Raw genomic sequence first — 27838 nt, 5'->3', positions numbered from 1 at the left:
TATTCAGGATACTTGTTTATGGAGCTTTGGCAGATTTTATGGATGAGTACGTGTAGTTTGGAGAAAGCACCGTCAAAGAAAGTTTGTGAAGATTTGTGAAAGTTATTGATGTAATGTTTGGTGACGAGTACATGAGATCACCAAACACAAATGACATCACCTGATTATTAGCAATTGATGAGAAACCTGATTTTCCTAGGATGCTGGGAAGTATAAATTGTATGCATTAGAAGTGGAAGAACTATTCGACGTCATGGCAACGGATGTATACTAGTCACATCCATGAATCGACATTAATTTTGAAAGTCGTGGCTTGGATATGGTATGCTTTCTTTGAGCTACTCGAATCGCTGAATGATATTAACGTGTTAGATTGATCTTATTTATTTTCTAAACTTGATAACTTTCATCCATATCTTCAGAAAGACCAACAAGGTTGCAGACAACCTAGCTTCGTTTCAAGATTCTTTAGGTTGTTTTGTGTTAGATATTTCATCATTATCTCCAAATTTGCTCCTAATCTTAAATCAAGATTGTTATAGTGCTTGTTATCTAAGGTTGTAACAGGTTTGGGTCTACATTACCTCAGATGATCTTTCAAAAAAAAAAAAAATTTTGTCAAGGCAACAAGTTGAGGATATAACTAGATTGCAACAGAGGGGCAACCTTGCAAATATTGAAAACAATAGTTATACATCACGTATTTTCACATGCCATGTAAAGTAGGATATAACCAATAAATACCTAATTAGTAGCCAAAAATTTAAAGGACATTTTCAAGAAAACTCTATATTAGGATGTATTAAGTAAATTTTTTTTTTCTTTTCTTCTCAAGGACATATAAGGAAAATAATATGTATATTTGATGGATAATGTGTTAAATGATGGTACATCAAAGTCTACTTCTTTGAATTTTTTGACGTTTTCATGGTCAAAATTAAATTTTATCAGACCAAGAAACTTTATCTAATGCAACTAGAATACCCATCATTGCAAAATGTTAAAAGCTACACATGTTGAAAAGTAATAATTGAATATTTGTTGACGAAGTACCAAATAATATTTGTAGGACTTTGGCAACCACAACTCACTTTTTCAAATATTATTTTGTTGGGCCTTTCAAAGATATTTTTCTTTCAACCTTTCTAGAAATTTAAACTATACTTAAAAGTGACATAAAATTGTTTGTAAATTAATTTTGTAATTTAGACATACCCTCCATATTTTGGTGAAAATTTAGATTATTCTTTGTTTCCTAACAAATGACATACATAGGGGTGGAGCCAGGATTTTATTGTAGTGAGGGCAAACTATAATTAATGTTGTAGACACCCAAATTTGACCAGGCCTTCGACGCAAAATGACTAAAAATAATAAAAATCGGATTGGGCCCTCAAAGCCCATAACTCTAAAAATCCTCTTTCTCTTTCAATAAATGGCCCAAGCCTACTCACGTGGGCCATAGACCCAAACTCCTAACCACCCTTCTACACTCCTAAATTCAACCCAATATAAGCCCAAACCCATCCTTATTCTATACTACTCAACCCAACTCAACCTAAATCCATCACCTAGGCCCATTCAAATTACCCATATCCATCACTATATTAAAGCCCAATCATTCTTTAACCCAACACTATACATACTCAATCCATTACCCAAGCCCAACTCAACCCAACCTAGCCCAACATCACAACCCATTAACATGATCATCAAGGTGAGACACATGTCACCACCCCTACTCACCTCCCTCATCTCTTACCTATCCCATCACATTTTCTCTAAATATCATCTATCCACATTAACCAATTACCTTTTTATAAAAAATCTATCTACTCACACATCTAACTCATACTTCCCCCTAATCTATCATCATCATTCCTTATAAAACTCACATTTACAATTTAAACTCACATTTCTTCTCTCAAATCAAACACTCATCATCTCCAATCAACTCATCTAAACCCTTAATCTTCACCCATTTTGACACATGACATCATCCCCCTCACCCTTCCAAAATCTAATCAATCACTCTCTTACACCTCCATTATCTCAAATCCAATACCACTCCCATTTACCTCACAAAACACCCAACCAATCTAACACTTTCACACCCCCATTCTCACCACTCATTCTCATTCACCTAATATTCAACCCAAATGGGTTGAAATATCCCACCCATTTGGGTTGTAAATAACCCACTTAACACCCTTACACAAATACTCTTCAATCCTCTTCAATTTGCCCACACCCCTCGTTTAAAGCCCACACCATTCTATCATTCCTCATCATTTCACCCAACTCTACCCCTAAAAATAACTCCCAAATCTTATAAAACCTTCATTTATTCTCAACTCACAACCTAATGTCTAATCACCAAAAAACTAAAAAAGAAATCACTCTCTCTAAAATACTTAATACTTAATTCTTTACTCTCAATTCACCTCACTACTTTCAACTCTCAACTTCTATAGTGTTTATTTGCATTATTTTTCAGTGCTTATTGCTGAAAAAAATTAAATTCAGCACTTTTTGTCAAAATAGCATGTTTGTTTACTCTATATTTTCAGCGCTTATTGCTGAAAATAAGTGAAAAAAATTCAGTACTATTTTGATGCTGAAAAAAAGTGTTGAAGCGATAAGCACTTCGCTTTTTTCGACACGGATAAGAATGTATTTCGTTTTTTTGAGTACGGACAAGTATGCCCTTATAATTAAAAGGATATTACCTTTTATATCCCATGGATAAGTATATAAGCACCCCACAAATTAATAAACCCACACCATGGCTAAATTATTTTGTCTTAAATGGGTTAAAAATTTTGGAATGAGTTGATTTTTGGTGAGGATGATCTCCTCATTAGTATATAAGCACCCCACAAATTAATAAACCCACACCATGGCTAAATTATTTTGTCTTATATGGGTTAAAAGTTTTGGAATAAGTTGATTTTTGATGAGGATGATCATTACAATGAGGAGATTGTCCTCACCAAAAATTAGCCCATCCTGAAACTTCTAACCCTATCAAAACAAGTTTAAGAACCGCAAATCGTCCTTTAAAAAAAAACTATTTTTTATGGGTTAGAAGTTTCAAAATGGATTGATTTTTGGTGAGGATGATTTCCAAACCATATAGACCATCCTCACTAAAAATTTGATCATTCCAAAAATTTTAAAATAAAAAATATTGACTATGGTGTGGGTTGCCCTTATTAATTCATAGGGTGCTTTTATAATTACATATCCTTCATTTCCATAAAAAATTATTCATCCAAAATTAAGTTCTTTTAATGTTAATTTCAAATTTTGGTGATTTGTATGACATTATTTTAATTTGAAATTTGTCGGCTTTTATAATAGAAATTATTATTTATAAATTGAAGATTTGAGTATTATTTATTATTTAAAAATGAATTGTATTTTAATTTTATAAGAAATAATATATTTTATTATGTTTAATAAGAAATAGGCATTCGAAACATGTAAATAATGTATAATATGATTGTAAGGGTAACAAAGACAATTTACAAGTTTGAGCAATGTGTAATAAATATGATTCAGCATCTAAACAAACAACTTTTTCAACACTTAAATTCAGTGCTTATAAGTTTCAGAGTTTAATGATATTTAACACTTATTTTTTTTCAGTTTAACAAACAACATCTTCCTCTCAAGTAAGTTAATGAAAGTCAAAAAGGACTCATCAAGGAAAGTCAAAGAAGGTCAAGAAAAACAAGGTGGGTTTTGGACAAAAGAACACCCCCACTTCTCTCCCTTCCAACTCTCACTTTTCTACTTATCCCATTTCTCTACACCTTTGCATACAACACAATGGTTTGACTCATTGAAGGGCCCTTTTTTTAATAAGGACCCTCAATGGTTTGAATCAACATTAAAATCCCTTATACTTGAGGGCACATATCAGATTTTCTAATTCCTTTCATTTTATTTTTATTTTCAAATATCGATCGAACCCAAAGTTACCACCAACGATAGATGGAGTAAGATGCCTAACACCTTCCCTACTCCATGATATGGACCCCCTTACCTAGATCCAAAGTTGGACTGATAAAACTTATTTGTACAAAAGTCACTAAATGTCAAAAAATATGATTTTTCAAAAAATACTACCCGGGTGACCATTCATACCCATTTCCAATATGAATGGTGGTGACTCCAAAACCCCCAAAAGTGGTTAAAATATTCGAAAAACGAAATTCTCGTGTTCATAAATGATACAGTTCAAAAGCTTGAATATGAATAATTTTAGGGAGAATTTCAAATATCTTTAGTTAGAAGTTGAAGAAAATATTTAGGTATTTTTCAATTAGTCCATACGAGAAGATCCAATCAAGAGACAATGTCATCTTCAAAAACTGTAAGGGGGTTGGAGGAAAAAATTGGAAGGAGGTGATAGGGTGGGAGCATATAAGGAAAGAGATGAATGAGTGGGGGCAAATGAGGCATGTATTTAGTTGAAAATACAAGACTGTCTCAAAGTCTATGGGGGCAATTCCCCCCCTCCCCCTTGGACATACATCTTAACTACAATCAAATATGAGTAACTAATAGGAAATGATGTATATACACCCATTTTCATAAGATGAGAGTTATCACTTCTTACTAAGTGAGGGTAAAAAGTTCACTTTATATGGATGTATTGATAGAAATTTGAGCCCAACTTTTGCCAAACATTTTTAACTCGCCATATAATTATTAGAAAACCATACTAATAGCTCATGAATTTGCCAAGTAATGGATTTGAAGGTCTCTTCAACTTTATGGTGAATTCTCACAGGCAACCAAACATTAGATTTGAAATTAATTCTAGTGTCATTTTTTTTTGAGTTGAACTTCAGAAGTACAACTCTCAAGATTACAATTCCATGACAAAACAAACCCATTTATTTTTATAAAAAAAAAGTCCATTGATTTTCAACCTGTTGTAAAATGTTTTAAATTAGTCTTCTACCACAATCTCCTTAAACCTTTAAATCTCAATAATGAAATAGAATTTCTTGAAAAAGTTTAAGATGATAAATTTTTTTAAGAAGAAAACTCAAGGATTTTTTTGGGAAAGGCATTGAAGATGATAGATTGAAAACAATAATGTTGTGCTAGGCATGTAAGGCTTATGTCTCAAAGAGAGTGTCAAGGTGAAACTCATTAAAAACATCCCAACCATGCAAGGAAGAAACATAAAAATAACGAGGATACCATGTTTGCTATTGTACGTTGTGAGTTCGAAATTGAGGATCATTTATTGATTAAAATGCCATATGTGTTGTGTAGGTCGGTGCATGTAGTTATGGATTAGTCATGTCGGGTATGGCTAGGAAATTTGGGTTGGGCCTGTCCTATGGATCAGGTCCTTGTCCTCTACCAACAGGGGTACCATGTTTAAAAAAAAAAAAAACATAAAAACAAATAAGAGGCAGGGGCAGAGCTAGTAAGGAGCTGGTGGGGGCAATTGCCCCCACAGAACTTTGAGACACCCCTATATTTTCAACTAATTACATGCCCCATTTGTCCCTACCTTTTCATCTCTCTCGACATTTGCCCCCACACCCTCAACTCCCTCCAATTCCACCCCCTCTCTTTAATTTTTTTTTTTTTTTGTTGATGACATTGCCTATTGGTCTGGCCTTCTCATATACTAATTGGAAGTGACCTAAATATCATTTTCTTTAACTTCTAACAAAAAATCTCTGAATTTCTCCTTAAAACCATTCATCTTCAAGTTCTTCAACTATACAACTAACCATAGTTTGCCCCCACTACAAGAAAATCCTGGCTCTACCCCTGTTAAAGGTGCACCTCAAATCAGAAAACATACACTTTAGTGTGAGGCATACATCTTTTGGCCAATGAATAAGCCTCACATATTAAATTTCCTATCTTTTATGCCTTTTAAATTATGTATTGATCACATTTTTTTTTATCTTCCCTTTCCCCCTTCTCTTTTATCTATTTTGTAGTTATTGGCATTCAAAAAGATTGGAGCATTTAGAAGTAATTTTGAACATAAAATAATAATACATTTAAAAAAATTGGTGATTGAAAATTCATAAATAAATATTTATAATGTTCAATTTTACATAGAGCTAATGAAAATTAATATTAATGAATAATGCTGAAGTGACCTCAAAGATTAACCTCATTTTGCACTTCATTGATATGGTAGCGTGTACAAACCATAAATACTTTTCATCAAGATACAAATGAAAAGCATCAATGGTTCTGTGTGCACCTCCACGTAAGAAAAAGTGCAAAATGAGTCAATCTTGATATCACTCTAGCACGACTCGTAATTATATTTTGCATTAAGTTAATAACATAACTATTTGCTGTAAAAATTTCTAATTGTTTAAATACAACATATTTATTTTTTGTTGCTACTTAAAATATTATTATTAAGAATAATCCAAGGTTTGGTTGACCCGATCAACAATTAAAATTAGAAAAAAATATAACATTACTACTTATGAAATATACAACAATCCCGCTCAATAATTGTAGAGGTCGATTTTGTGATAAATTGACCTTGATCACAGTGTTGTTATTCAACTCACAAAATAATTGGAAAAATATGAAAGAGAAAAGAACACAATGATTTTTACGTGGTTTAACAAATATGCATACGTCCACGAACTCGGAAAGTTATTCCACTATAAATCTCACGATTACATAACTAACTTGAAAATTTTCGAGTTAAAAAATTATTAGTCTAAAATTAAAGATTATGCAGTGAAAAAAGAGAGAATATTTTTGTAGTTTTGAAAACTAATCAACTTGAATTTAGGTAAGTGGGATCAAGGGCGGAGCAAGTAAAGAGACATTGGGTGCAATTGCCCCCGCTCAACTTTTTGAACATTTCAGATACCCTTGAATTTATGCTTAAATTTGAGATACCCCTATATTTTGAACTACTAACATTCCCCATTTGACCTTGTTGCCCCCACTCCCTCATCTTCCTCCAATTTTTGCCCCCTCACCCTCCAATGAAGTACAAGTTTGCCCCCACTAAAAGAAAATCCTGCCTCCACCCTACGTGGAATTACAGTTTTATGATCAAAATAACCTTTGATTATACTTAATTTAAATGCTAAGGTGGGGGCATTTCTGTAATATAAATATTTGGTGTCGAACCCCTTCTATTCCGTTCTTCTACAAGGGTCAACACGGTCGCTGTCCTTACTCCTACTACCGCGAAGTACCAAATCATTTCCTCATAATCAAGTGGCAGTGCTTTTCAGGTCGCCCACTTTTCGCACTATCGTACATTCGTCTTTTCTTCTCAGTCCTTCTAAAGTTTTAAATTAGATTTATAATTAAATATTATAATGGCTGACTTAGAACACACCTCCATGTTTCGATAAATATTTTATGCACCCCTCTAATTTGAAACTGATGATATAAAATGACTTAAATACCCTTATCTTAAACCTCCTAAAATCCTTCATTTCCTTAACTCTTCAATAGTAAATGTAAGACTACTTATTCTAAACATATTCAATCATTTTTTCAATTCATCGTTTTAGTACTCTAAGACAAAACTACCAATTTTTTTATTTATAAAGAAAATCTTTTTCTTTTAATTTCAAAAAGAATTATATTTTATTCTTTAATTTTGAGAAGCTAGAATCTTAACTTCGAAGATTAACTAACTTTCGAAGGAAAATCCCTTGATTAATAATCTAGTAAGTTATATCAATAACCTGAAATGACACTGCCCGATTGGATTAGAGTTATACCTTGGGATGTTAGTTAATTTAGAATTTTTGTAAAATATCTGTATATTAAAACATAACAGGTTGTCTTCCCCCAATATTTATCCCTCATAAAGAGTAATTCATATTCAATTTCACATACATCTCGTGGAAAATTTCAATTTTATTCCTTATTCTCTCATCTTTTTTCAATAACACCTTTTTAATTTTAATGTCTTTTTTTCTTTTACCCATATTTTAATAATATTCCGTCAACTTTGTTCTCTTTCATTTTCTCTCTTTTTTCCAATAATAATCCTTTAACGTTATTTTCTTTCCTCTTTTACCCCATTTACCCTAAAGAACATAATCATGATGCTCTAGTTTCATTTTAAAAGTTGAAGATTATGAGTAAAAATCAATGGGTTTTTTTTGGCTAGAGGTAATATTTAATTACAGAGATGGAAGATGATGGGTAATTTTATTTTTTGGGCTAGAGATTAAAAGGGAGGGTATTTAGGTAATTTTATTAGACACTAATACAAGAACGTGAGATAAGGACATGATCAAGGGCATATCTCATCACTTTGTAGTTTGTAAATAGAAAGCATCTCAGAATAGAGGGTTATGTCTATAAGTAGAATCCGATGTACCGTCATCCCAGGATCTAATCTACTAAATAATCATCGATATTGAGTTACAAATATCGAGAATAATCGAATTGTCTGGATCTTGGGACGACAGTACGCTTGGTCTGATAGTTAATAAAATATAGTAAAATAAAACCGTGGTCCAGAATCCGATCCGACCTTTTCCACACCAACTTTCCTCACTAAAACACTTCACGAGATGAGTCATCAGAGGGGGAGGTGGTTTCTCCCTCTCGGTTTCTCCAAAAGCAGAAGCGTTTCTACAGAAGCGTCATTGAAACCGGTTTTGGAATTTAGAGTGGTTTTCTCTCCCTCACCAAAACCAGAAATCTTCTTCATTAAGCGGTTTTCCTTTCTCTGCTCACTAAAAGCGGTTTTGTTATTGGAGGAGAAACGAACATGGCTTCCGTTTATGTGGATTTCCTAAAAGGCATGTTGAAACCACTCCTTGCAACTGCAGTGGTTTTAATGGCGGTGGTTTTGTCGTACGTTCAAAATTTAGGGTTGGAGAAAGAGATGATCTATTCGATTATAAGGGCTTTTATCCAATTATCTGTGATCGGATTTGTTCTGCAATTTATATTTTCTCAGAATAATGTTGGTTGGATCATTCTCGCGTACTTGTTCATGGTTCGTATATTTTGTCTACTTTGATTAATAATCTGTTTTCTGTTTTTTTTTTTAGTTTGAAATTACTGTTTATAACTGTTTAAAAAGTATATTTTACGTTATTGATGAGTTTTGGATATAATTTCTTTCAAGTTTTCATGAAATTTGTTTTTAGTTCAAGAAAAATTGTGAATTCATACTGACTGGTTTGAATACCGAGTTGACTCGGGGAGTGATTGCAGTATCTGTTGAGTTTTGAGCTTATTTCAGATTTGTGAATCAGAAAAAAAAGGAAAATAAGATTTAGATGATGAAGAAGAAAATAAATCCCAGTTTTGGCATCTCGTCTTGTTTGCGAGTGATGCCAATATGATTTGGGCGAGTCTTCATGGTATCCAACGATTTTAAAACCACAAACATGGCTTAGGGAGATAGAGATAGAGAGAGAATAAGAGGTAGACTGAGCCTTTGGTTTGAAGAAAATATGTTATGACCCCAAAGAGATATGGGCTTAACTTTCTGCACCATTTACACCTATATATTTAGGTGTATTGGTTGGATTCCTATTATATGGTATCAAAGCCAATTCTACTTTCCGGCTTTAAATTTCTTGAGGAGCGACTTTGGGGTTAAAAAAGAAGGGTGTATCAGAGTGAAAGCCACCACAAAGTGGGCACTTGGGGCATTAGTGGAAGGACCCCCGAAAGAAGGGTATCGGTTGTGTGGTGGTAGGTAAAGACCCTAAAGAGATATGGGCTTAACTTTCCGCACCATTAACAACTAGGTATTTTTGGTGTATTGACTAGGTTTGTATCTGAATAATGGGTTTTGTTAACGTGCCCTAAGGGCACTCGTTAAAGCACATTAAATACACATTGGGAATTGATTTTCATACCAAAACTTTCTAAAAAAAGTTCTTACTAAAAATACCCTCAAATGTTTATTTCCAAAGGTGTATTTAATGCACCTTAACATGCATCCTTAGGGCACATGTTAACAGACCCCAGAATAATAAATTTAGAAGGTCTTGGTGTTTTCATTGGTTGACACTTTAATTGTTGGGTTCTAGCAGATGAAGGTCTATGGCTTTAGAGTGGCACGACTGTTTGTAGTTTGTACGATAAGTAAGGGGGCGAGTCCATTATATTTTTCTATAAGTGTAGAATCTATTAGAGGAGTGACATTGAATTTGGAGGCCTGGTTCTTGAATGACTCAAGCCATTTGATAAAAGCAAGCTAAGCCCCTAAATTTTGTTAATTTTAGATAGATTACGAGGTGTTGTTCTCGCTTAATGGAGGTTAAGGTGCATAAGATTTATTTATTTTTGTTTGAAGAGGGATTGCTACTTGAGATCAGGATCGTATGGGGCCTGATGTGTGGGTGGACATTGTCGGGACAAAAATTGAAAGAATAGTTTTAGAACTATGTACCGTTGGATTGTTGTTCCCACATCTTAGGTTCAAACCTCCTAGAACCGAACTTCATTTACTAACCACTAACCCTATACTTAAAAAAAAAAAAAAAAACTATGTACCTTTGGTTCATCATTATGTATTATCCCAAATATGGGATTAGCAACACGAATCATATTTTGTCGTTCATCTCAACCTTGAGCCATATCTTGAGTCATGGCATGTCTTCATATATTTTCTCGGAGTCGTGCTAGAGTGACCTCAAGATTGACCTTATTTCACACTTTTTTGATATGGAGGTGCTTACAGAACCATAGATGCTTTTCAGTACTCTTATCTCTATGAAAAACATCTATGGTTCTTACACATCTTCACGATAGAAAAGTTTGAAATGAGGTCAATCTTGAGGTCACTTCAGCATTATTCATTTTCTTATTATACCCAAGCCATTTTTGGCCTTTGTGTTTATCTTTTAGAGCCTTCAATTTACACGCAAGTGCTTTTTATTGGAGTTGTTTTTGGTTTTGTTGTACGCAACCAAATCCTATCAATCGACATTCCCTTATTTTTTCTCCTATATTGAGCTATTCCTAAATTCGCCCAAATGCACTTATGTCTAATTTAAGTATCCCAGGGTTACCATGATCCATCTAGAAATTCTCATTTCTGCTACATTCATTCTTTGGACATGTTTCTTGTCTAACATCCAATTACATAAAGCATGGTTGGTTTTATTGCTAGCTTATGGAAATTTTATTTAATTTGATCAATATTCATTGATCATATGATACTTCATGGTGCTAATTCTATGAGTTGAATATTCACCAACTCTCCATCTATTTACCTAAATGAATCTAAATAACAACACTGGTCTCTCAAGAGTAATTGTTGTCCATCAATCTTGACAAGCGTTCCTCCACTTACTTACCTTTAGTATTCTCATATATACAATCAATATCAACTTAGAACAATGTTTTTGCTTATCAAGTTTGACTATGTTGTAGTTTTACATGCTATCTCCATATCTGTTACAGCTCAGCAAAATAGATGAAGAAATAAACTTCAGGAAATCCAGTTTGCATTGTTGACTTTTTTTAAAAACTAGTTAGCCTATACTTGCTCCATATTTGTACTCCTACTTGTTGGGCCCCCATAGATAATCATGTTTGATGATCCAACTGTGCAAGGATTGTTCTGACTATCACAATCATCTCTACAAAAGATCATTTTCCACTTCTGCTATAATTGGAGAATCCAGACTTATATCCAATCAACTTTTCATGAGTTTAGAAACAATAAAATAGATCACATTGCCCAATGTGATATAATTGTTGGCTCCATAACTGAGAGTACAAATTAGGATCAAGTGTAGATCAACTCTTTTTCAAATGGTCAAGAACCATCACAATTGCAAGACCATCTACAATGTGCTTCGATCCCTGTACTCAACAAATTCTAGAAACAAAAGGTATTCTTGGCTGACTGCATTGTTTCGGTATTCCTGCAGGTTTCTGTTGCTGGTTACACAGCAGGTCAACGTGCGAAACACGTTCCACGTGGGAAGTACATTGCTGGAGCATCAATCTTGGCTGGAACAGCTGTGACAATGTTCTTTCTCATTATATTGAAAGTTTTCCCTTTCACTCCACGTTACATCATCCCTGTTGCAGGCATGATGGTTGGTAATGCCATGACCGTTACTGGAGTTACCATGAAACGGCTTCGAGATGATCTCAAGACCCAAAAGAACCTGGTCTCTTCCAATTTAACCAAATTACTTATCTTGATAAACATCTACATTACAATCATAGTGACAAAAATTTGCAATATTTTTGAAAAAAATTGTGATTAAATAGTAATTTTTTCAAAAAATCAAGAAGTTTTTGAAAATATATTAGTTTTTTCAAAGAATCACGATTAATCGTGATTTCGTCTATGATTCTTTGAAAAAATCACAGATTATGTTTTCGGCATTTTTAGTATTATTTTTTTCATTTAATATGTAAAATACATATTTATTTATACTTAAAACAATTAATGTTTTTTTTTTTTTTTTTAAATTTTTTTATCCAATGTTTTCCCGAATTATTTTCCAAGCCTCGACTCTGTCACTATGATTACAACTAACAGTATTAGTTGGCTGTTTTTATGTAGGTAGAGACAGCTTTGGCACTTGGTGCAACCCCACGCCAAGCGACTCTTCAACAGGTGAAAAGGGCTCTTGTTCTTGCCCTCTCTCCAGTCTTGGACAATGCAAAGACGGTAGGTCTGATATCGCTTCCAGGTGCGATGACTGGCCTTATTATGGGTGGGTCATCACCACTAGAGGCCATTCAGTTGCAGATAGTAGTGATGAACTTTCTTATTGGGGCTTCTACAGTTAGCAGTATTGCATCAACTTATCTCTGTTGGCCCACTTTCTTCACTAAATCTTACCAGTTAGAGACGAAGGTCTTTATGTATGAGTAATAGGGGCATCCAACAAAGCAGAAAGATGAAGTGGTGGAGAGAGTTGAAGATAAGAGGTTTACCACTTGTATGACATATGGCCTGTTTGTTTGAGGCAAACAGTGATGAACTTAAGCATCTTGAATGTGTTTTGATGTATAAAATCAAGCAATGTTGGTCTTTCGTCTTCTTTTTCTTCTGTTTGTTCATCTTTGTGGCTGGGTTGAACTAAGAGCATCTCCAATGGTCTCCTCTCCCCTATCCTCAAATATGGGGAAGAAATACCATATGAGGAGGTCAAAAAAAGTAAGATGTTGTAGTTTTCCCTATCCTCAAAAGACTTGTGTATGAGTTATCCTAAATAGTTGTGATAATCTGACTCCCCCACAGGACATACTCAATTGACTCTCCTGATGTGGGGTGTCAGAACCATAGATTTCTTTACATTGGGATACACAACTGAATATATTTATGGAGATGTGCAGTTGTGTATCTCAAGTCAAAAAGTCTTTGATTCTGGCACACCTCACATGTGTGGGGGAGTCGGTCGGGAGAGTCATTATCACCACTCAAAAATGAGAGATTGTTTAAGAGATGATTTTTGTCCTTTCCTCTCCAAATATAGGGAAGAGAGGAAATAGAGAGATCTTTGCACATGTTCAAGGGTGGTTGCATTTGACTTTGACATCACATCTATAGTACTTATCACACCTTAATATCATAAATTATGTATCACACCCCAATTAAAGATTAATACTCTACCAACATTACAAAGGTATGGTTATAATTATAATCTCAACATTATAGCACTTGTTTAAATAATTTTGATAATTGTTTATAGTTTTGATTGGGCTCATATGAAATTCAAAATCTTAAAAAATAAAAATCTAATAAAAAAAACAAAAAGAGAGAAAAAGAGAACTTCAATTGGCACCCCAACTAATTATAATCTCAACATTAAAACACTTGTTTAAACAATTTTGATAATTGTTTATGGGTTTGATTGGGCTCATATGAAATTCAAAACCTTAAAAAATAAAAATATAGCCAAAAAAAGAAAAAGAAAAAGAAAGAGAGAAAAGAGAAAAGAGAACTTCTATTGGCACCCCAACTTTTACTTATTGGATCCTTATTCGTTTAATAACAACAAATTCGGCCTCTTTGAATATCTCCAACCTTAATTAAGTATAGAAACATCTTTCGCCACGGTTTTACCGACTGTCAATCTAAGTTCTAGACATTTGGGTGCGAAGTGCGCATCATGCGTACGTAAGAAGTGAAGTTTTCCCGCAACGCAAGAATTCCAAACGAACCGCCAAGAAATGAAGAGCGCGTAGTGCGCACCTGTAGTCCTGTACAGATTTTTCTTATCGGATCCGAAATTCTCAGTTTCATTGTTACATCCTCTCTTATCCAACTCTTAATCACTGAATTAAAAATCAAATTAATTTAATTAGAGGAGAAAATCGAAATATTTCATGATGATTCCACATCTGTCGAATTCAAAAGCTTACGCTGCTCTTCTCCTTTTCTGTTCGATTCTTCTATTATTTCTTCCAGGTAAATTTCTTCTTAACTTAGGGCTTTGATTTTGTTTCACTAATTTATGCGTTTTTACAGTTTCTTTGAAGGTTGTTGCGTTGTTCAGTTAATTTGGTTCAAGATTTGATGAATCTGATGGTTTTGAAGATGAACTCGTTTGTTCTTTTCGAAAATTTAAAGATTCTCTTTTTCTGTGTTATTGGAAAATTGTTAATTTAGCTGTTATTGATTGCTTTTGTGTTTGATTCACCCAATTTTGATTATAGAAGGTAAAGGAGGGCATTATATGATTTGTTCAACTTATATGGAGACCAACAACAATAAATTTTCTTTCTTTATTTGGTTAATTGGAACTGAGTTTGATCCCAAAAAAAAACTAAAAAAAGTGCAATCTTCTTTGTGGATAAAAAGGGGTGGAATGGAATACATGATCAGAAATTCATAAATTCGTGTTTGATGAAGGAGACCAAATGTATATCTGCCTCAGGAATTGAAAATTAAATTTTTTATAGAGATGATTAGATTTTATTTCCTGTATTGAACTTATAGTTCTAATGGTTCATAAAGGAGTAGAATACCTAATATAAAGAGAGAAGAGAATGGGTATGAGTTAGGAAAGATTGCTCGAAGAGAAGTAATTGATTAGCAAAGCAAGGGGGAAGTTTCATTTTGCAGTGAATTCATTATGAAGGATTTTCGGGATAAAATTTTAGATGGAATTTGATTGAGAAAAAAGATTCACTAAATCAAGTCCAAGTTTCGGTATCAGATTTGATGTTTACAATGATGATTAGGAAGTATTTGTATGTCATTGTATGAAATTGTACTTCCAATGAACTAATCAAATTGAGTTTGTTGGACTTGGTTCAATGGCTTGGACCACTGGTGTCGTTGTTGTGGTGATTGAGCAGTAATGTTGGGTTGTTGCTTAATATCATGGTGTTTTCTCAACTTTAGCCTCAAATCTGTAATTGTACAAGTTAAATTCTTTGGCATTCATGCTGGTGATAAATTTTGTTCTTCCATTCTATTGAGTTTAGTCCCACATCGAACACAAATTGCCTTCCCTATAAGATCCAGGGCCTCTCCACTCATTGCCAATTGGTTTTGAGTTAGACCCCCAAATTTATCATGGTATCAGAGCGGGTCTTTCTCTTCTCCACGTCACTTAGTTCATATCTCCACGTGCTTTGGCCCAATCTGGTCCACTCATGCGGGGGCGTGTTAGAGTTTAGTCTCACATCGGACACAAATTGCCTTGTCTCTCTCCTTATAAGATCCTAGGCCTCTCCACTCATTGCCAATTGGTTTTGAGTTGGACCCCCAAATTTATCAATTCAACTCTATCTAAAGCCGTACCTTCATTGAGGCGAGGGTCTTTAAATCAGGAATCTTCATCCATTATATAGAGTAACTTAGAGTTGATTAATTTCATGTGGGAAAAACTTAAAAATCCATTAAATTAGTTGTTTACTTATTTTTAATATGAGATAATATAATTTGAGTCCAAATGATTTCATTATTTCTTTTCAAAGGTTATAGATCTGCTTGCATTATGGCATTTTTTATAGTTGGAAATGGCCTACATGATGAAATTATTTATTTTGCAGGAATCTTTTCATCCGCCGTTGTTACACTTCAATCCATTGAAATATTTACAATCCACGAGTGGGTAAATTCCAAACCAACAGTGTACTTTCGTTGTAAAGGGGAGAACATGACAATTCTGCCAGATGTGAAGGATAAACACTTCTTATATACTTTCAAGAGTGAAGAATCTTGGCAGGTTTGTGATAGGTGAATTTCTAGGTGATCTTTTACCTTGCAACTTAATTACTCAAGGGCGTTTTACACAGATGAATAAACGTTTTTCAAAAATTACTTAACTGGATATGATTTTAGAATATTTATGTAACCAAATAAATTTCTCGGTTTGTTCAAAAACTTTTGTACTGAATTCAACTTTATACCCCTTTAATTTTTCAAACATTACTTAACTGAATATTTGAAAACCAAAGGGATATAAAGTTAAATTTAATCAAAAAGTTTTTAACAGATGAATAAATTTATCTGGTTATGTAAATATTTTAAAACTGTATCCAGTTATGAAATTGGACCAAAAGTTACATCTATTTCCATATTTTCATCATAATGAGGAGATATTTTGGTCAAGCCAACTAACAGAAAATTCGCAATGATTTTGTTGGCAGCCTCTGATGGAATTTGCAGATAGCAAATGTAAACGTTGTGGGTTGTATGAGAAGGACACTATAGATTCCGATGATATATTTGATGAGTGGGAGTTTTGTCCTTCTGATTTTATGGGTCCTGATGGAAAATATACCCGTTTCAAGGACAAGGAATTCAATGTGACATTTTCGTGTGCTCAGTGCGTAGCTTCTGAAACTGGTGAGTGTTTCTGCGTGTGTGTATCTGTTTATAACAGCCCTTTATATGTAGACGCGCTTTGTAATATTGATCTCGACCATTCGGTGGAACACCTATATGATGGGCATTGGTCCAAAAGTCTTATTGATGGGCTAAAATTATTGCTTTTATAAGAACCAAACCAAGCGAAAACTTGTACAATTAAAAGAAAATGATGTAATGGTCTAAATATAAGCCACGCTATATTAGATGGCCAGTAACCATAGTCTCACCTTTAAAAGCTCGCGAGATTATTTATAGATCTTATTAATGTATGTAATTAGTCTGAATTGTTATTATTATAATGCTTCGTAGGTTCTAATCATGCTGACGGCTCAGGTGGGGTGAAGGGAATGAATGCTGTTTTAGTGATAATGATCAGTGCAGTTGTTTCAACTGTATCCATTCTTGGAGCCATAACTGGATACAAATACTGGCAGAGGAAGAAGAGAGAACAAGATCAAGCTCGGTTTTTAAAGCTCTTTGACGATAGTGACGACATTGAAGAAGAATTGGGTCTTGGTCATGTAATATGATGGTGAATCATGTTTAGTTGTCCTGCAACTCAAATCCATTCTTTGCCGCTTGTATAATAGCAGTTGGTTGAGTATAATTCCATATTCACGTTTGTTTTCATCATTACATATGTATGATAAATGAGATTTAGATTCTTCTGAATATTTTTGCGCAAATTTTGGAATAGATGAAAGGAAAGGTTCTTCTAAGTTTCATTATATTGTTTCTTGCGGACTTCTTTTTGTGGCTTTTATTTGTGAACTTTGTTCACTTTGTGCATCTCCAATTACTATTTCATGGATTATAGCTAATTAAGACTATCTGCAGACTTTCCTTTTGTACGAAGGTTTACAGTTTGTGGGATGAAAAAAAATAAAGAATCTCTCTCATGCAATGCATAAAGATGTTCGTAACCATTTGAATTAAACATTACAGGCTCCTTGTGGGGTTCAAAAGCTCGTATTTGTGAGTCGGGCAATTACAAGGAACAAACCTTGTTCCATAGTAAGAGAAGAAGCTCTCACAGCGGTTTCCTGGAGATATTGGGTCTGATGTACCTTTGGTCAAAACAAAACACAGATTTTGCAGGGATCACTCTTGACGACTTTGTGTTTAGATGGAACTCTTTATGTGATCATTGACTTTTTATTTTTCCTTGTTTTGTTGCTTTTTAGAGCCATCTTGGCCTCCTTGTTTTTCGTTTTCTCTCTTTTATCAATATATTACACTTATCAAAAAAAAAAGGAGCAAACCTTGCAATGAAAATGGGAGTATAGTTCGGAGATTAGGATTTTGATGCTATGGTTGGTTGACAGCATCGTGTGAGGCATTACCAAGGACTATTCCATGGTCCAACAACATTGGAAGGGAAAAACAGGTTTTCTAGGGATCAGTACAGATTATGTCCGGATTAGTTTCCTTCGGAAATATCGGCCCGTTTCTGCCATTGGAGACAAGTTTTCCAAGTTACCGATAACGCAGTCTACAAATACTCAAATAGTTCTGGTTTTCAGGAGGACGAGCTGCTTGACAGTCTTCTGTGCAAGACTAACAAAAACCGATCAAAATAACTTCGTCTTCAACTTCTTGCCAAAAATCATTTTTTTTCTTTGTTTGAGCCTAAACCTTCTAAAATTGTTGATTTGTGCGTTATATCTCATCGTTTTATAGTGAAATCCAACAGGTAGCAATCATTAATCTTGATTTATTTACTGAAGAACCATTGATTTTTAAGAGACGTAATCACTAGTGATTTATGGCTCAAAGGTTGAACCATTTAATTTTTCTTTTTCAATTATAATTTTAAAAAATCAATATAATTTCATTAAGGAAAAGATTCTTTAATAATTATATTTTAACAACACATACCTAATATCATAATTTTCATTTTTTGGAAAATGAAGGAAGATAATTTAAATAAATATCACAATTTTGACTGCAACAAAACAAACAGAAACAGAAGATTGGGAAGGTTTTCGGATTATTATTGGCAATCAATCCACCATATTGTTTTACAAGAAAAAAAAAACAACTAATTTCTAACCATCAATCAAGAAGGCTAATAGACTGATTACAATCAAACCTCCAAACAAAATTTGACAAAAACCAATTCTACAGAGTAGAAAACAGAATTTAGAACTCAAGAAATCAAAGAAAAAAAAAAAAGAAAACCCATTAACTTCTTTGTCTTCCTTCTTAATCTTTGTGTGAACAAGAACATAAAGATCCCTGAAAGAGACGAAATAATGAAAGATAACCCCTTGAAGTTCATGGAAGCCCAGAATCGATGGCAGTTTCATCGACCCGAGATGGTCGATGTGGTCGACGGATGAACCGAAGATGAACCCGAGACAGTCTAATGGGTATCAAGGGTCCACTAATACCATGAACAGCACAAGAACCATCAAAGTAGAGATCAGGAACAGTCACAAGAGCATCATTGAAGGAGATTTTCTCATTGTCTGTGTTGTTGATGAGAAGAGTATAGTTATGGTGGAGAGTTGGAAGTTTGGTTCCTTTAGGGAGAGTGAGGAGAGCTTGATAAGGGAAGGCTCCGACGTGGGAGATGTGGCGACGGAGTGTGTCAGCATCAATGTGTGGGTGTTGGAGAGTGGAGTCTGGTGGGGAGAGGAAGGTGAGGAAAGATGAGGGGGATGATGAGGTGGTGATGTTGTGGGTTTGGAGAGCGAGAGCGAAGTTGTGGAACCCATTTGTGGAGAGAAAGTGAGCCATGGATTCTGAACAAAGGGCTTCGACAATGGGATTAATGGAGGAGAATGTTAGAAGGAGAAGGGTTGATGTTATTAGAGTTCGAGAGATTGTTTTGTGATTTGTCATTGAGAGAGAGAGAGATTGAGAGATTAAGAGAGGATTCTGCACTTGTGGATTGAAGATGGGGTTGTTTTTTATAATTTTGAGAAGAGATTTTGTGGATTTGTGGGTTTTTGAATTTGGAATTTTGGATTCACTCGATGTTCTTGAAAGTTTTGCTAACAGATTCTGTTACAGTAGAATAACTGAAATAACGTCTAGTAACTACCTACCTCTTCTCTCTAATTGTCGGATTTTTTATGATAGAAGAAGTTCTATTGCAAAACCAACATTTACTAAGAGCACCCCAACATGTGTGCCATATGAATTGGTTTTTTTTTTTTTTTTTTTTTTTTTTTTGGGGGGGGGGGGGGGGTGCTCTTAGCAAAAGTTGGTGTGGCAATAGAATCCCCCTGAAAGAACAGGACGCTTCGATAAATATTTTTAGGGTTGGGATCTGTGAAACCATCTAGATGATCTCATATGTTTACACGCAATCTCAACTGTGAATATATGAGATCGAATGGTTGAGATTTATCTCAATAATATATTCTCGGGACATGCCTTTGACCTTAGTCTTCTCTAATGGGGTAAAAGTAAATGATGCAAAAGCCATCCCTTGAATTTTCATCCTCAAACCAGTCATCTTCAACCTTTACATTCTATCAATTTCAACAATCATCGAACCTCGAGGGAATATATGATTTTTTAGGGAATTTTTGGTAGAAAATCTCGGGTCTACTTGTACTGCTCATCACTTTCTAAGGATATTTTCATAATTTCACTAGTATTATATAAATCCCTAGTGAAGTTTACTTGGAGGGTATATATTTCTCTTTTCGGTGGAAATGGGTAATTTGTAACTTAGACTTTTCTCTTTATAGCAGAATTGGTGTTATCTATGGATGTACCTTAATCGTGATGGAACCAAGTAAAATCTCTATATTATTTTGTGAGTGATTGTATCTTGATTTATTTTCTTTCTTTATTGTTTTTAGATTGATTTCTCTACACACGATAGATATAAAACTTGATTTTCATTTTTTCTTTTCGAGAATACAAAAAGAATACAGTTAATTTGAAACATTCATTTGTCTATTTAGAAACTAGTCAATGCTATTACATAAAGAACACGATACCACACGTCACGATAGAAAGACTATCTACATACAAACCAACTCTATATCTGCTTGCAAGAACAATGCCCATGGCATGGGATGCCTCATTAGGGGGTGACTACAGCTGTTGTTTTCAATGTTAAGGAAGATCGCTAGTCCTCTTCCAACTGCTCTTTTGATACAACCTGCAATGAAGGACCATGAAAAATCCAATTATAGTGCTAAAAATGAGTGATTACAATTGTAGGATATTTATGTCAATATGATACAACGTAAGGAATCATAAGCAAGCATTTGATATTGTAAGGATCAAATATATGTTGCTCAATGATCAGGAATAGTTTATGAATTATAACTATTTTAGCACTCATGTCCTATAATTCATGCCCCCCTTTGACATACGCCCCCATACGTGGCAAATACTAGAACCAAAGATTTTTCCTCGGGAAACACAACTGAACATCTTTATGGGGAAGTACGGTTGTGTATCCCGAGAAAAATCTATGGTTCTAACCCATGCCACATCAGGGAGAGTGTATGTCAGAGGGGGCGTCAGAAAATCACGACTCTTGTAGTTATTGTTAATGTATGTTAAGGTTCGAAGATTAATAACATGATATATGCATCTTCCCATGGCTGACCGGAGAGCATACATTCTTTTGTAGAAGTAAGGATATCACAAAGATGAGGGTAGAGTTTTACAACCATAGATGTGTCAATAGAAATATGTGTTAACCAATCAACTACTCCAAGAAACCGATCTGTTGGAGAGGGGGAGAACTATGAAAATAAGAGGGTCACAGGGCTTAACACACCCGAGAGTGGAGGAAAATATACACTTAAGACTTAACACACTCCCTTCTCACCGATAAGGGTGGAAAGAATCAAACTCGTGACCCATATGAACCTAGTGCTCTGATACCATGTTAACCAACCAACTACTCCTAAAGACCGATCTGTTGGAGAGGGGGAGAACAGTGAATATAAGAGGGTTGCGGGTAATCTAAACTATTTTAGTGCTATTTTGAAGATCAAGAAGACAATGAATGAATGTAGAACATGTATTATTTTACTCATATGTATGGAAAAGAAAAATGATACAGAACCACACCACCTATCAGAGCATCAAACTTGAGTTATGCTCTGAGTTTATGGGAGAGTGATAGAACAAAGGTAAATAACCATAGCTTGTATGTTTTACTCTAGTTATAGATGAGGTAACTGCTCTTTACCACTTGCTGTATGTTTGTAGATTGTATAGTACTAATAGTTGATGGGGCTAGAGGGGCTCACTTCGCACACAAAAAATGAAGCGATCCATGCAAAACTAGAACTCTAGAGAATTACTTTGGAATCTTAAGGATTTTAAAATAAGTTGGAACAAGATGGAGCAGACACATAAAGAATATACAATTCTGTCCCTAAGATTTGGGGTAGCTAAACGAATCCTCTTCCTCCATTCCATTCTGTCCAAAGACAAGTCTTTTGGTAATGAGAGAGCTGATTTCTTCTTTCACCGTCTCCATCAACGTTCTTCTGTGTCTTCCTCTCGCCCTTTTAGTATCTTAAACTTGAATATTTCTTCTACAAAATACCACAAAGTGATCACTTTCTCTATCATGGTCTATTTTCCATATAGATAAAGAGACTGGGGATGTTCAATAAAACTAAAGTAGGTGGTTGAAGTGGAGGTGTGCTGTTGAAGTGCTACTGCAGATGCGTTTAACAAAAAATAGGAGGGATCGATGCAAAATTAGAACTCTAGACAGCTACATTGGAGTCTAAATATTTTAAAATAAGTCGGACCAAGACGAAGTATATGGGATGGGACTTAAATAATGGAACTCATAAAAAGTATGTGCTAGTAAAAATTAATAGCCATGAAATACCACAAAGTGACTATTTTCGTTATCTTGCTTTCATTGTCGTTATGGATGAAGAAATCAGGGATGTTGCCATAAAACTGAAGTTGGATGATTGAAGTGGATGTGTGTTATTGGAGTATTACTTGACTATTCATTCAAATCAAATTAAAAGAAGATAATTTCACTAGTCAATGGAAAGACCAGCAATGTCATATGGAGATGAATATTAGGCAATAGAAACCAACACACTCATGTGATAAGCGTAGCATAGATGAGGATGTTGAGATAGATGAGTCGAAAGATCAAGAAAGAATAAAAATGGATCTTGTCATGAAAATGTGCTATTGACAATAGGTGCAATTAACACTACTGACAGATCTAATTAAAAGGGATGCAGCCTTTGAAGGTTCTAAAAGAGCCAGAGGAAGACCAAAATGAATGTAGATTAATGTAGTGATAGCAAATTTGAGGACATTTGAATTAACCAAAATGGCTGTACAAAGAATTGAGTTAAGGAGCATGATTTGTTCAGCTGAACCAATATATTTGGGATATAGCTCTGATGACGATGACCCTTGATCTTTATCAAAGGTGCAGTTACATTTGACAAAATATCCGAAATATAATGGTAAAAACTTATCAAAAAAAAAAAAAAAAAAAAAAAAGGATGCTCTTTTTTTTTTTAAGTATAAAATATATTGAGAAGGAGAATCAAGATACAAAAAGAGAAGGGCGAGATAGCCCCTCAAAGAAGAAAGCGATCCGAGCGAAAAGAAAGCCAAAACATTAATGATTACAAAATGAATTCCATCTAAAAACAAAAGTCATTGAAGGTAATCCCCACAAACTCTTTGTTCAGTTTTGACCGAAGGTACACATAACCCAAGATCTCCAAGAAAACGCCATGAGAGCTTCTCGCCTTACTTTTGAACACCCTATTATTTATCTCGTTCCACAACCCCCAAGCAATAGTCGAGGTAAGCATAGCCCAAAGGTATCTTTTTTTGGAGGAGAAAGCGTTATGTCCAAACAAAAATAAAAAATAGTATGTGGCAATGGGATGGGATGGGGTTGTTATTTAGATGTCCAAACAAAATTAAAAAAAATATTCCTTTTAATTCTTCGTATACACAAACAGGCATACATGACCTTTTGATATGGGTGAAGTAGCTCTTCATGTTCATAACCATTAATATAAATAACAAGATTATTGGCATATATGCCCTAGAAAAATGATCAAAAGGTGATTTTGTTACGTCAATCCCCAATAATTATGAAATCATACAAAGGGTTGTTGGTTTATCTTTCATTATGTGCTAAGGGATATGAAACTCTTGGAAAATCTAGTCATAATCGCACACCAACATGATAGTGATTCCTTGATAGACTTCCACAATAATAAGGAGAGTTCAACAGTAAAAACAGGTAGGAATGAAACAAAGACAACCTAACCCAGGAAACCATTACTTGAATATAGGCAAGTTTCTTAAGAGAAGTCACTTCCTACACAAATTAACATCAAAATCATGAAAAGCAATTCATCCCCTGAATTTTAGTTGAAAATTTTAATACACCTAAGAGATTAACTTCAATGGTTTGATGCCTTGAACACAAAAAACTAACTCAAAATTCTAAATGAAGAAGATTGAATCAATGATGTGGACATCTATTTATGAACAGAAAAAGGAAAACAACTGCATACATAATTCACATGAATGGCTTACTTGTAGAACTTTTTGGAACGTGTATGACTGAAGAGGATGCCATGTTATCCTCGAAAGATTACATAGGCACTAAACATATTTTAGTATAGGAGTGACATGTGACCTATCATAAGAGGGAATGACTTGGTTGTGGAGGAATTACTGCGTCAAACATCGAGGCGCCATGAGAAGGAGATGACCTACGGATGGTCACTTCTCTCTCTTAGAGAAGACGACACCTTTTCCTTAACCAGTGAAGGCGGTGTAATCTATAATTCACCCAAAAGGAGAACATATGCCAATTTACTAACACACCCTTGACGAATGCTAGTGCTATGAAAACTAGTGTGGCAAAGTACATTTCCGACTTATTTTCCCCATGTCCATATAATTATGAGAGCTAGAAGACTAGAACAAGGTGGGCATCAGATCACTCTCTTTCCCTTTGTTCCCCCCCATAGAACATATATAATTGAATAGTTCTAAATATCTAATAAAATATGAACAAATATAAATTGTATATGTTTAAATTATTTATAAATTATATATGAACATGTATAAGTTTCGCTTTCCCTTTGATTATATTTATATGAACATAAATAAATTGTAGCTCTGACAATTTTATGCAACGACAAGTTTATGGCCATTGAATCGGTTTATGCATAATCAAAGCAACCTCACCGGCCATTCCCTAACTAATAATTCTAATTGAATTTTCCGTCAAATGATTGACTTGACAGGCCACAAAAGGTCCTATCAAGCCAATCTAGTAACTAAATAAGTCTCAAATGTACAAATAAAACCCATTTCGAACATTTCAAGAATAACATTTGAAATGAAATAACTTACCAAAATAATCTAACTAGAACTTGAGTTCCTTATAGCACAATTGAAATTCTCCAACTCTTGCGAACGTCCACCATATATTGCTTTAATAGTATCCTTACAAAAACTATTGAAAAAACCAAAAAGATTAAATTATCTAAAAATAAATGAATGAGAGGATACAAGTATTGAAACGAACCTGCACGCTTCCTTATTGAATCTCTTCTCATCAATGTCATACAATTCTTTAAAAACACCCTTCTCCACACGACAAAAATATGGTCGATCTATAGGTAAAAATAGGTTTCAATGTGGGAATCAGAAATTGAAGTTTGAAGATTAACACCGATAAAGACAAGATACGAATTACTAAAACCAATTCAGGAAATCACCAGAATAAATGGAACAAGTACGTGTGGTTTGCTTGTAATGTATACACCATCCATCTGGACCTACCAAGCTCTTGTAAAGCTAAATTCATGAAAAATTAACATAGCCATCAAAAATCAAAATAGAAGAAATCAAACAAACAAATGGGTATTATTGATTTGAGATAGAAATTCTTGGGTTTTGTTAGAAAAAAAGAACCTGAATGTCGGATGGGTCTTGGAAGATCTCTTCAGGTGTAGCAAAGGAAGGGCCCTTATTGAGCTTGCAACAAGCCCCGCACCCCTTCACACACTGCCACGTGGATTCCTTCCTCTCTCCGCCGAAGCCGACACTTTGACGAGTGTCCTTCGGCTTGGGTTTCGGCTTTCCCTGCCGCGGCCCGCATGTGGCTAGCCAAGCTGTCTTGCTGAGAGCCACCGCGTGAGACATGGGAGCTGTGTGTGACTGACTGACTGTTATCTGTTCGTTATGTATAGTGTGGGAGTCCGTAAAACCAAAGGCTGGTCTATGACCTTTAATAGTTGGTAAGAGAAATTAGGTAGGTGTTTGGATAGGACTCCTTGGCTACTTCTGACTCTTGCGGGGAGTTAGAAGTCGTTTGGATGCGTTTTGATGAACAACTCCTTCGAAAAGTTACTCCGCGCAAGAGCAAGAAATTACTCTTTGTAAAGAAGTCGAGAAAACCTATTTCTCAAAACTCATCTTGCGGGGAGTCAAAATCTAACGGTTCGTTTTACCAAAATACCCTTAACTTTATTAATTTTCTAGGAAAATATTCCTAATTCATTTGCCCTTAAATCAAATGAAAGAAACATTTATTAATATTAAATTTTTTTTTTTTTGAGTATAATGGATTTAAACACATTATATTAATATTTAATATTTAAAATATTATATTAGTATTTATTATATTATATTATATTATATTAATATTTATAGTTAAACCATTATATTAATATTTAATATTTAAATATTATATTAATATTTATAGTTAAAATGTCAAAAACAATATAGTTTGAAGGCATATTATGACACTAAAAGACAGTCTGTCAATTTTTTTTTTTTTAATTTTGAGTATAATGGATTTAAACACATTATATTAATATTTAATATTTAAAATATTATATTATATTATATTAATATTTATAGTTAAAATGTCAAAAATAATATAGTTTGAAGGCATATTATGACATTAAAGACAGTCTGTCAATTTTTTTTTTTTTTTAATTTTGAGTATAATGGATTTAAACACATTATATTAATATTTAATATTTAAAATATTATATTATATTATATTAATATTTATAGTTAAAATGTCAAAAACAGTATAGTTTGAAGGCATATTATGACACTAAAAGACAGTCTGTCAATTTTTTTTTAATATTATGTCATACTATGTCAAAAACAGTCTGTCAAATTTTTTTAAAATTTTGAGTATAATGGATTTAAACATATTATATTAATATTTAATATTTAAAATATTATATTATTATATTAATATTTATAGTTAAAATGTCAAAAACAATATAGTTTGAAGGCATATTATGACACTAAAAGATAAAAAACAGTAACTGGTATAATATAAGGGTATTCTGATCTTTTTTCTAGAAGTCATGAGAAGTTAGTATGGTTCCCAAATAGACTTCCAGCACAAAAGTACTTCTGCCAGTACTTTATAGAGTTGATTGTCAAACGCCCTTTCTACACAAAATTACTTTTCTAGCTCCTCCATAGAGTACTTCAGCTCCTGTTCTTTGGAAGAGTAGTTCTACTCCTGGTATCCAAACAGGCCCTAGGTGTTTTAGATTTCGGGACTCAGATTTTTCACTCGTTCTGTACGCGGATGACATGACAAGGATATACAATTCCTTGTCTATCCCAAAGAAAATGATCTATAGTTACGTGCCTTTGCCACGTACCGAATGAAAAGAATCGAATCCAAAAATCATGACTCTAGATTTTAGATATGAATAAGAGTTGTTATATTTCAACTCAAAAATTTTCACTCAGTCTTTACTGGGTCGACGTTGCAAGTGCACAGAACCATAGATCTTTTTCTTCGGAATGCACAAGGGAAAACAAGTTTATGGTTCTGTGCAGTTACCACGTCAACTGAGTATAGATCGGTGAAAATTTTCAAATCAAGAAATCACTAGTTTGAATAATGCTGAATCGACTTCAAATATTGATTTCATTTCGTACTTTCCTGATGTGTTGGTGTGTACAAACCATAAATGTTTTTCATTGAGATAGAGTGAAATGCATCTAAGGTTCTGTGTGCGCACCTTCATGTCAGGAAAGTACGAAATG

At 34.1% G+C, this 27838-nt stretch overlaps 3 protein-coding genes across 6 annotated transcripts; 2 read left to right on the top strand and 1 right to left on the bottom strand.

The window, feature by feature from the left end:
• The first annotated feature begins 8558 nt into the window (after nucleotides 1-8558).
• Nucleotides 8559-13015, top strand: ALS3 (aluminum sensitive 3). The gene is made up of 3 exons (XM_086425463.1): nucleotides 8559-8992; nucleotides 11892-12137; nucleotides 12539-13015. The coding sequence occupies exons 1-3, from the start codon at nucleotides 8762-8764 to the stop codon at nucleotides 12851-12853; spliced, it is 792 nt and encodes a 263-aa protein (XP_086281589.1). The 5' UTR covers nucleotides 8559-8761; the 3' UTR covers nucleotides 12854-13015.
• A 967-nt stretch (nucleotides 13016-13982) lies between these two features.
• Nucleotides 13983-17530, top strand: LOC147384654 (valine-tRNA ligase). 2 transcript variants are annotated; one of them, XM_086425465.1, is made up of 4 exons: nucleotides 13983-14392; nucleotides 15985-16160; nucleotides 16585-16783; nucleotides 17141-17530. In XM_086425465.1, the coding sequence occupies exons 1-4, from the start codon at nucleotides 14311-14313 to the stop codon at nucleotides 17335-17337; spliced, it is 654 nt and encodes a 217-aa protein (XP_086281591.1). In that variant the 5' UTR covers nucleotides 13983-14310; the 3' UTR covers nucleotides 17338-17530. The 2 variants fall into 2 exon arrangements, with proteins under 2 accessions (XP_086281591.1, XP_086281590.1); XM_086425464.1 differs by having other exon boundaries at nucleotides 13998-14392; nucleotides 17117-17530.
• Nucleotides 17531-20647: 3117 nt separating this feature from the next.
• On the bottom strand, nucleotides 20648-26034 carry LOC147384653 (zinc/iron-chelating domain protein). 3 transcript variants are annotated; one of them, XR_015173032.1, is made up of 6 exons: nucleotides 25727-26033; nucleotides 25531-25609; nucleotides 25338-25425; nucleotides 25163-25265; nucleotides 22142-22329; nucleotides 20648-20930 (listed from the first exon to the last, which is right to left on the bottom strand). XR_015173032.1 is itself a non-coding variant. In XM_086426626.1 (5 exons), the coding sequence occupies exons 1-4, from the start codon at nucleotides 25955-25957 to the stop codon at nucleotides 25172-25174; spliced, it is 492 nt and encodes a 163-aa protein (XP_086282752.1). In that variant the 5' UTR covers nucleotides 25958-26031; the 3' UTR covers nucleotides 20648-20930; nucleotides 25163-25171. The 3 variants fall into 3 exon arrangements, 2 of the variants coding, with proteins under 2 accessions (XP_086282752.1, XP_086282753.1); XM_086426626.1 differs by lacking the exon at nucleotides 22142-22329 and having other exon boundaries at nucleotides 25727-26031; XM_086426627.1 differs by lacking the exons at nucleotides 22142-22329; nucleotides 25163-25265 and having other exon boundaries at nucleotides 25727-26034.
• Nucleotides 26035-27838: the final 1804 nt, after the last annotated feature.

The sequence above is a fragment of the Akebia trifoliata genome, chromosome 15 (assembly GCF_017979445.1).
Source record: "Akebia trifoliata isolate Shusen 1 chromosome 15, ASM1797944v1, whole genome shotgun sequence".
Classification (NCBI taxonomy): Eukaryota; Viridiplantae; Streptophyta; class Magnoliopsida; order Ranunculales; family Lardizabalaceae; genus Akebia; species Akebia trifoliata.
Note: the sequence above shows the minus strand (reverse complement) of the source record. Positions and strands in the feature narration are given on the sequence as shown.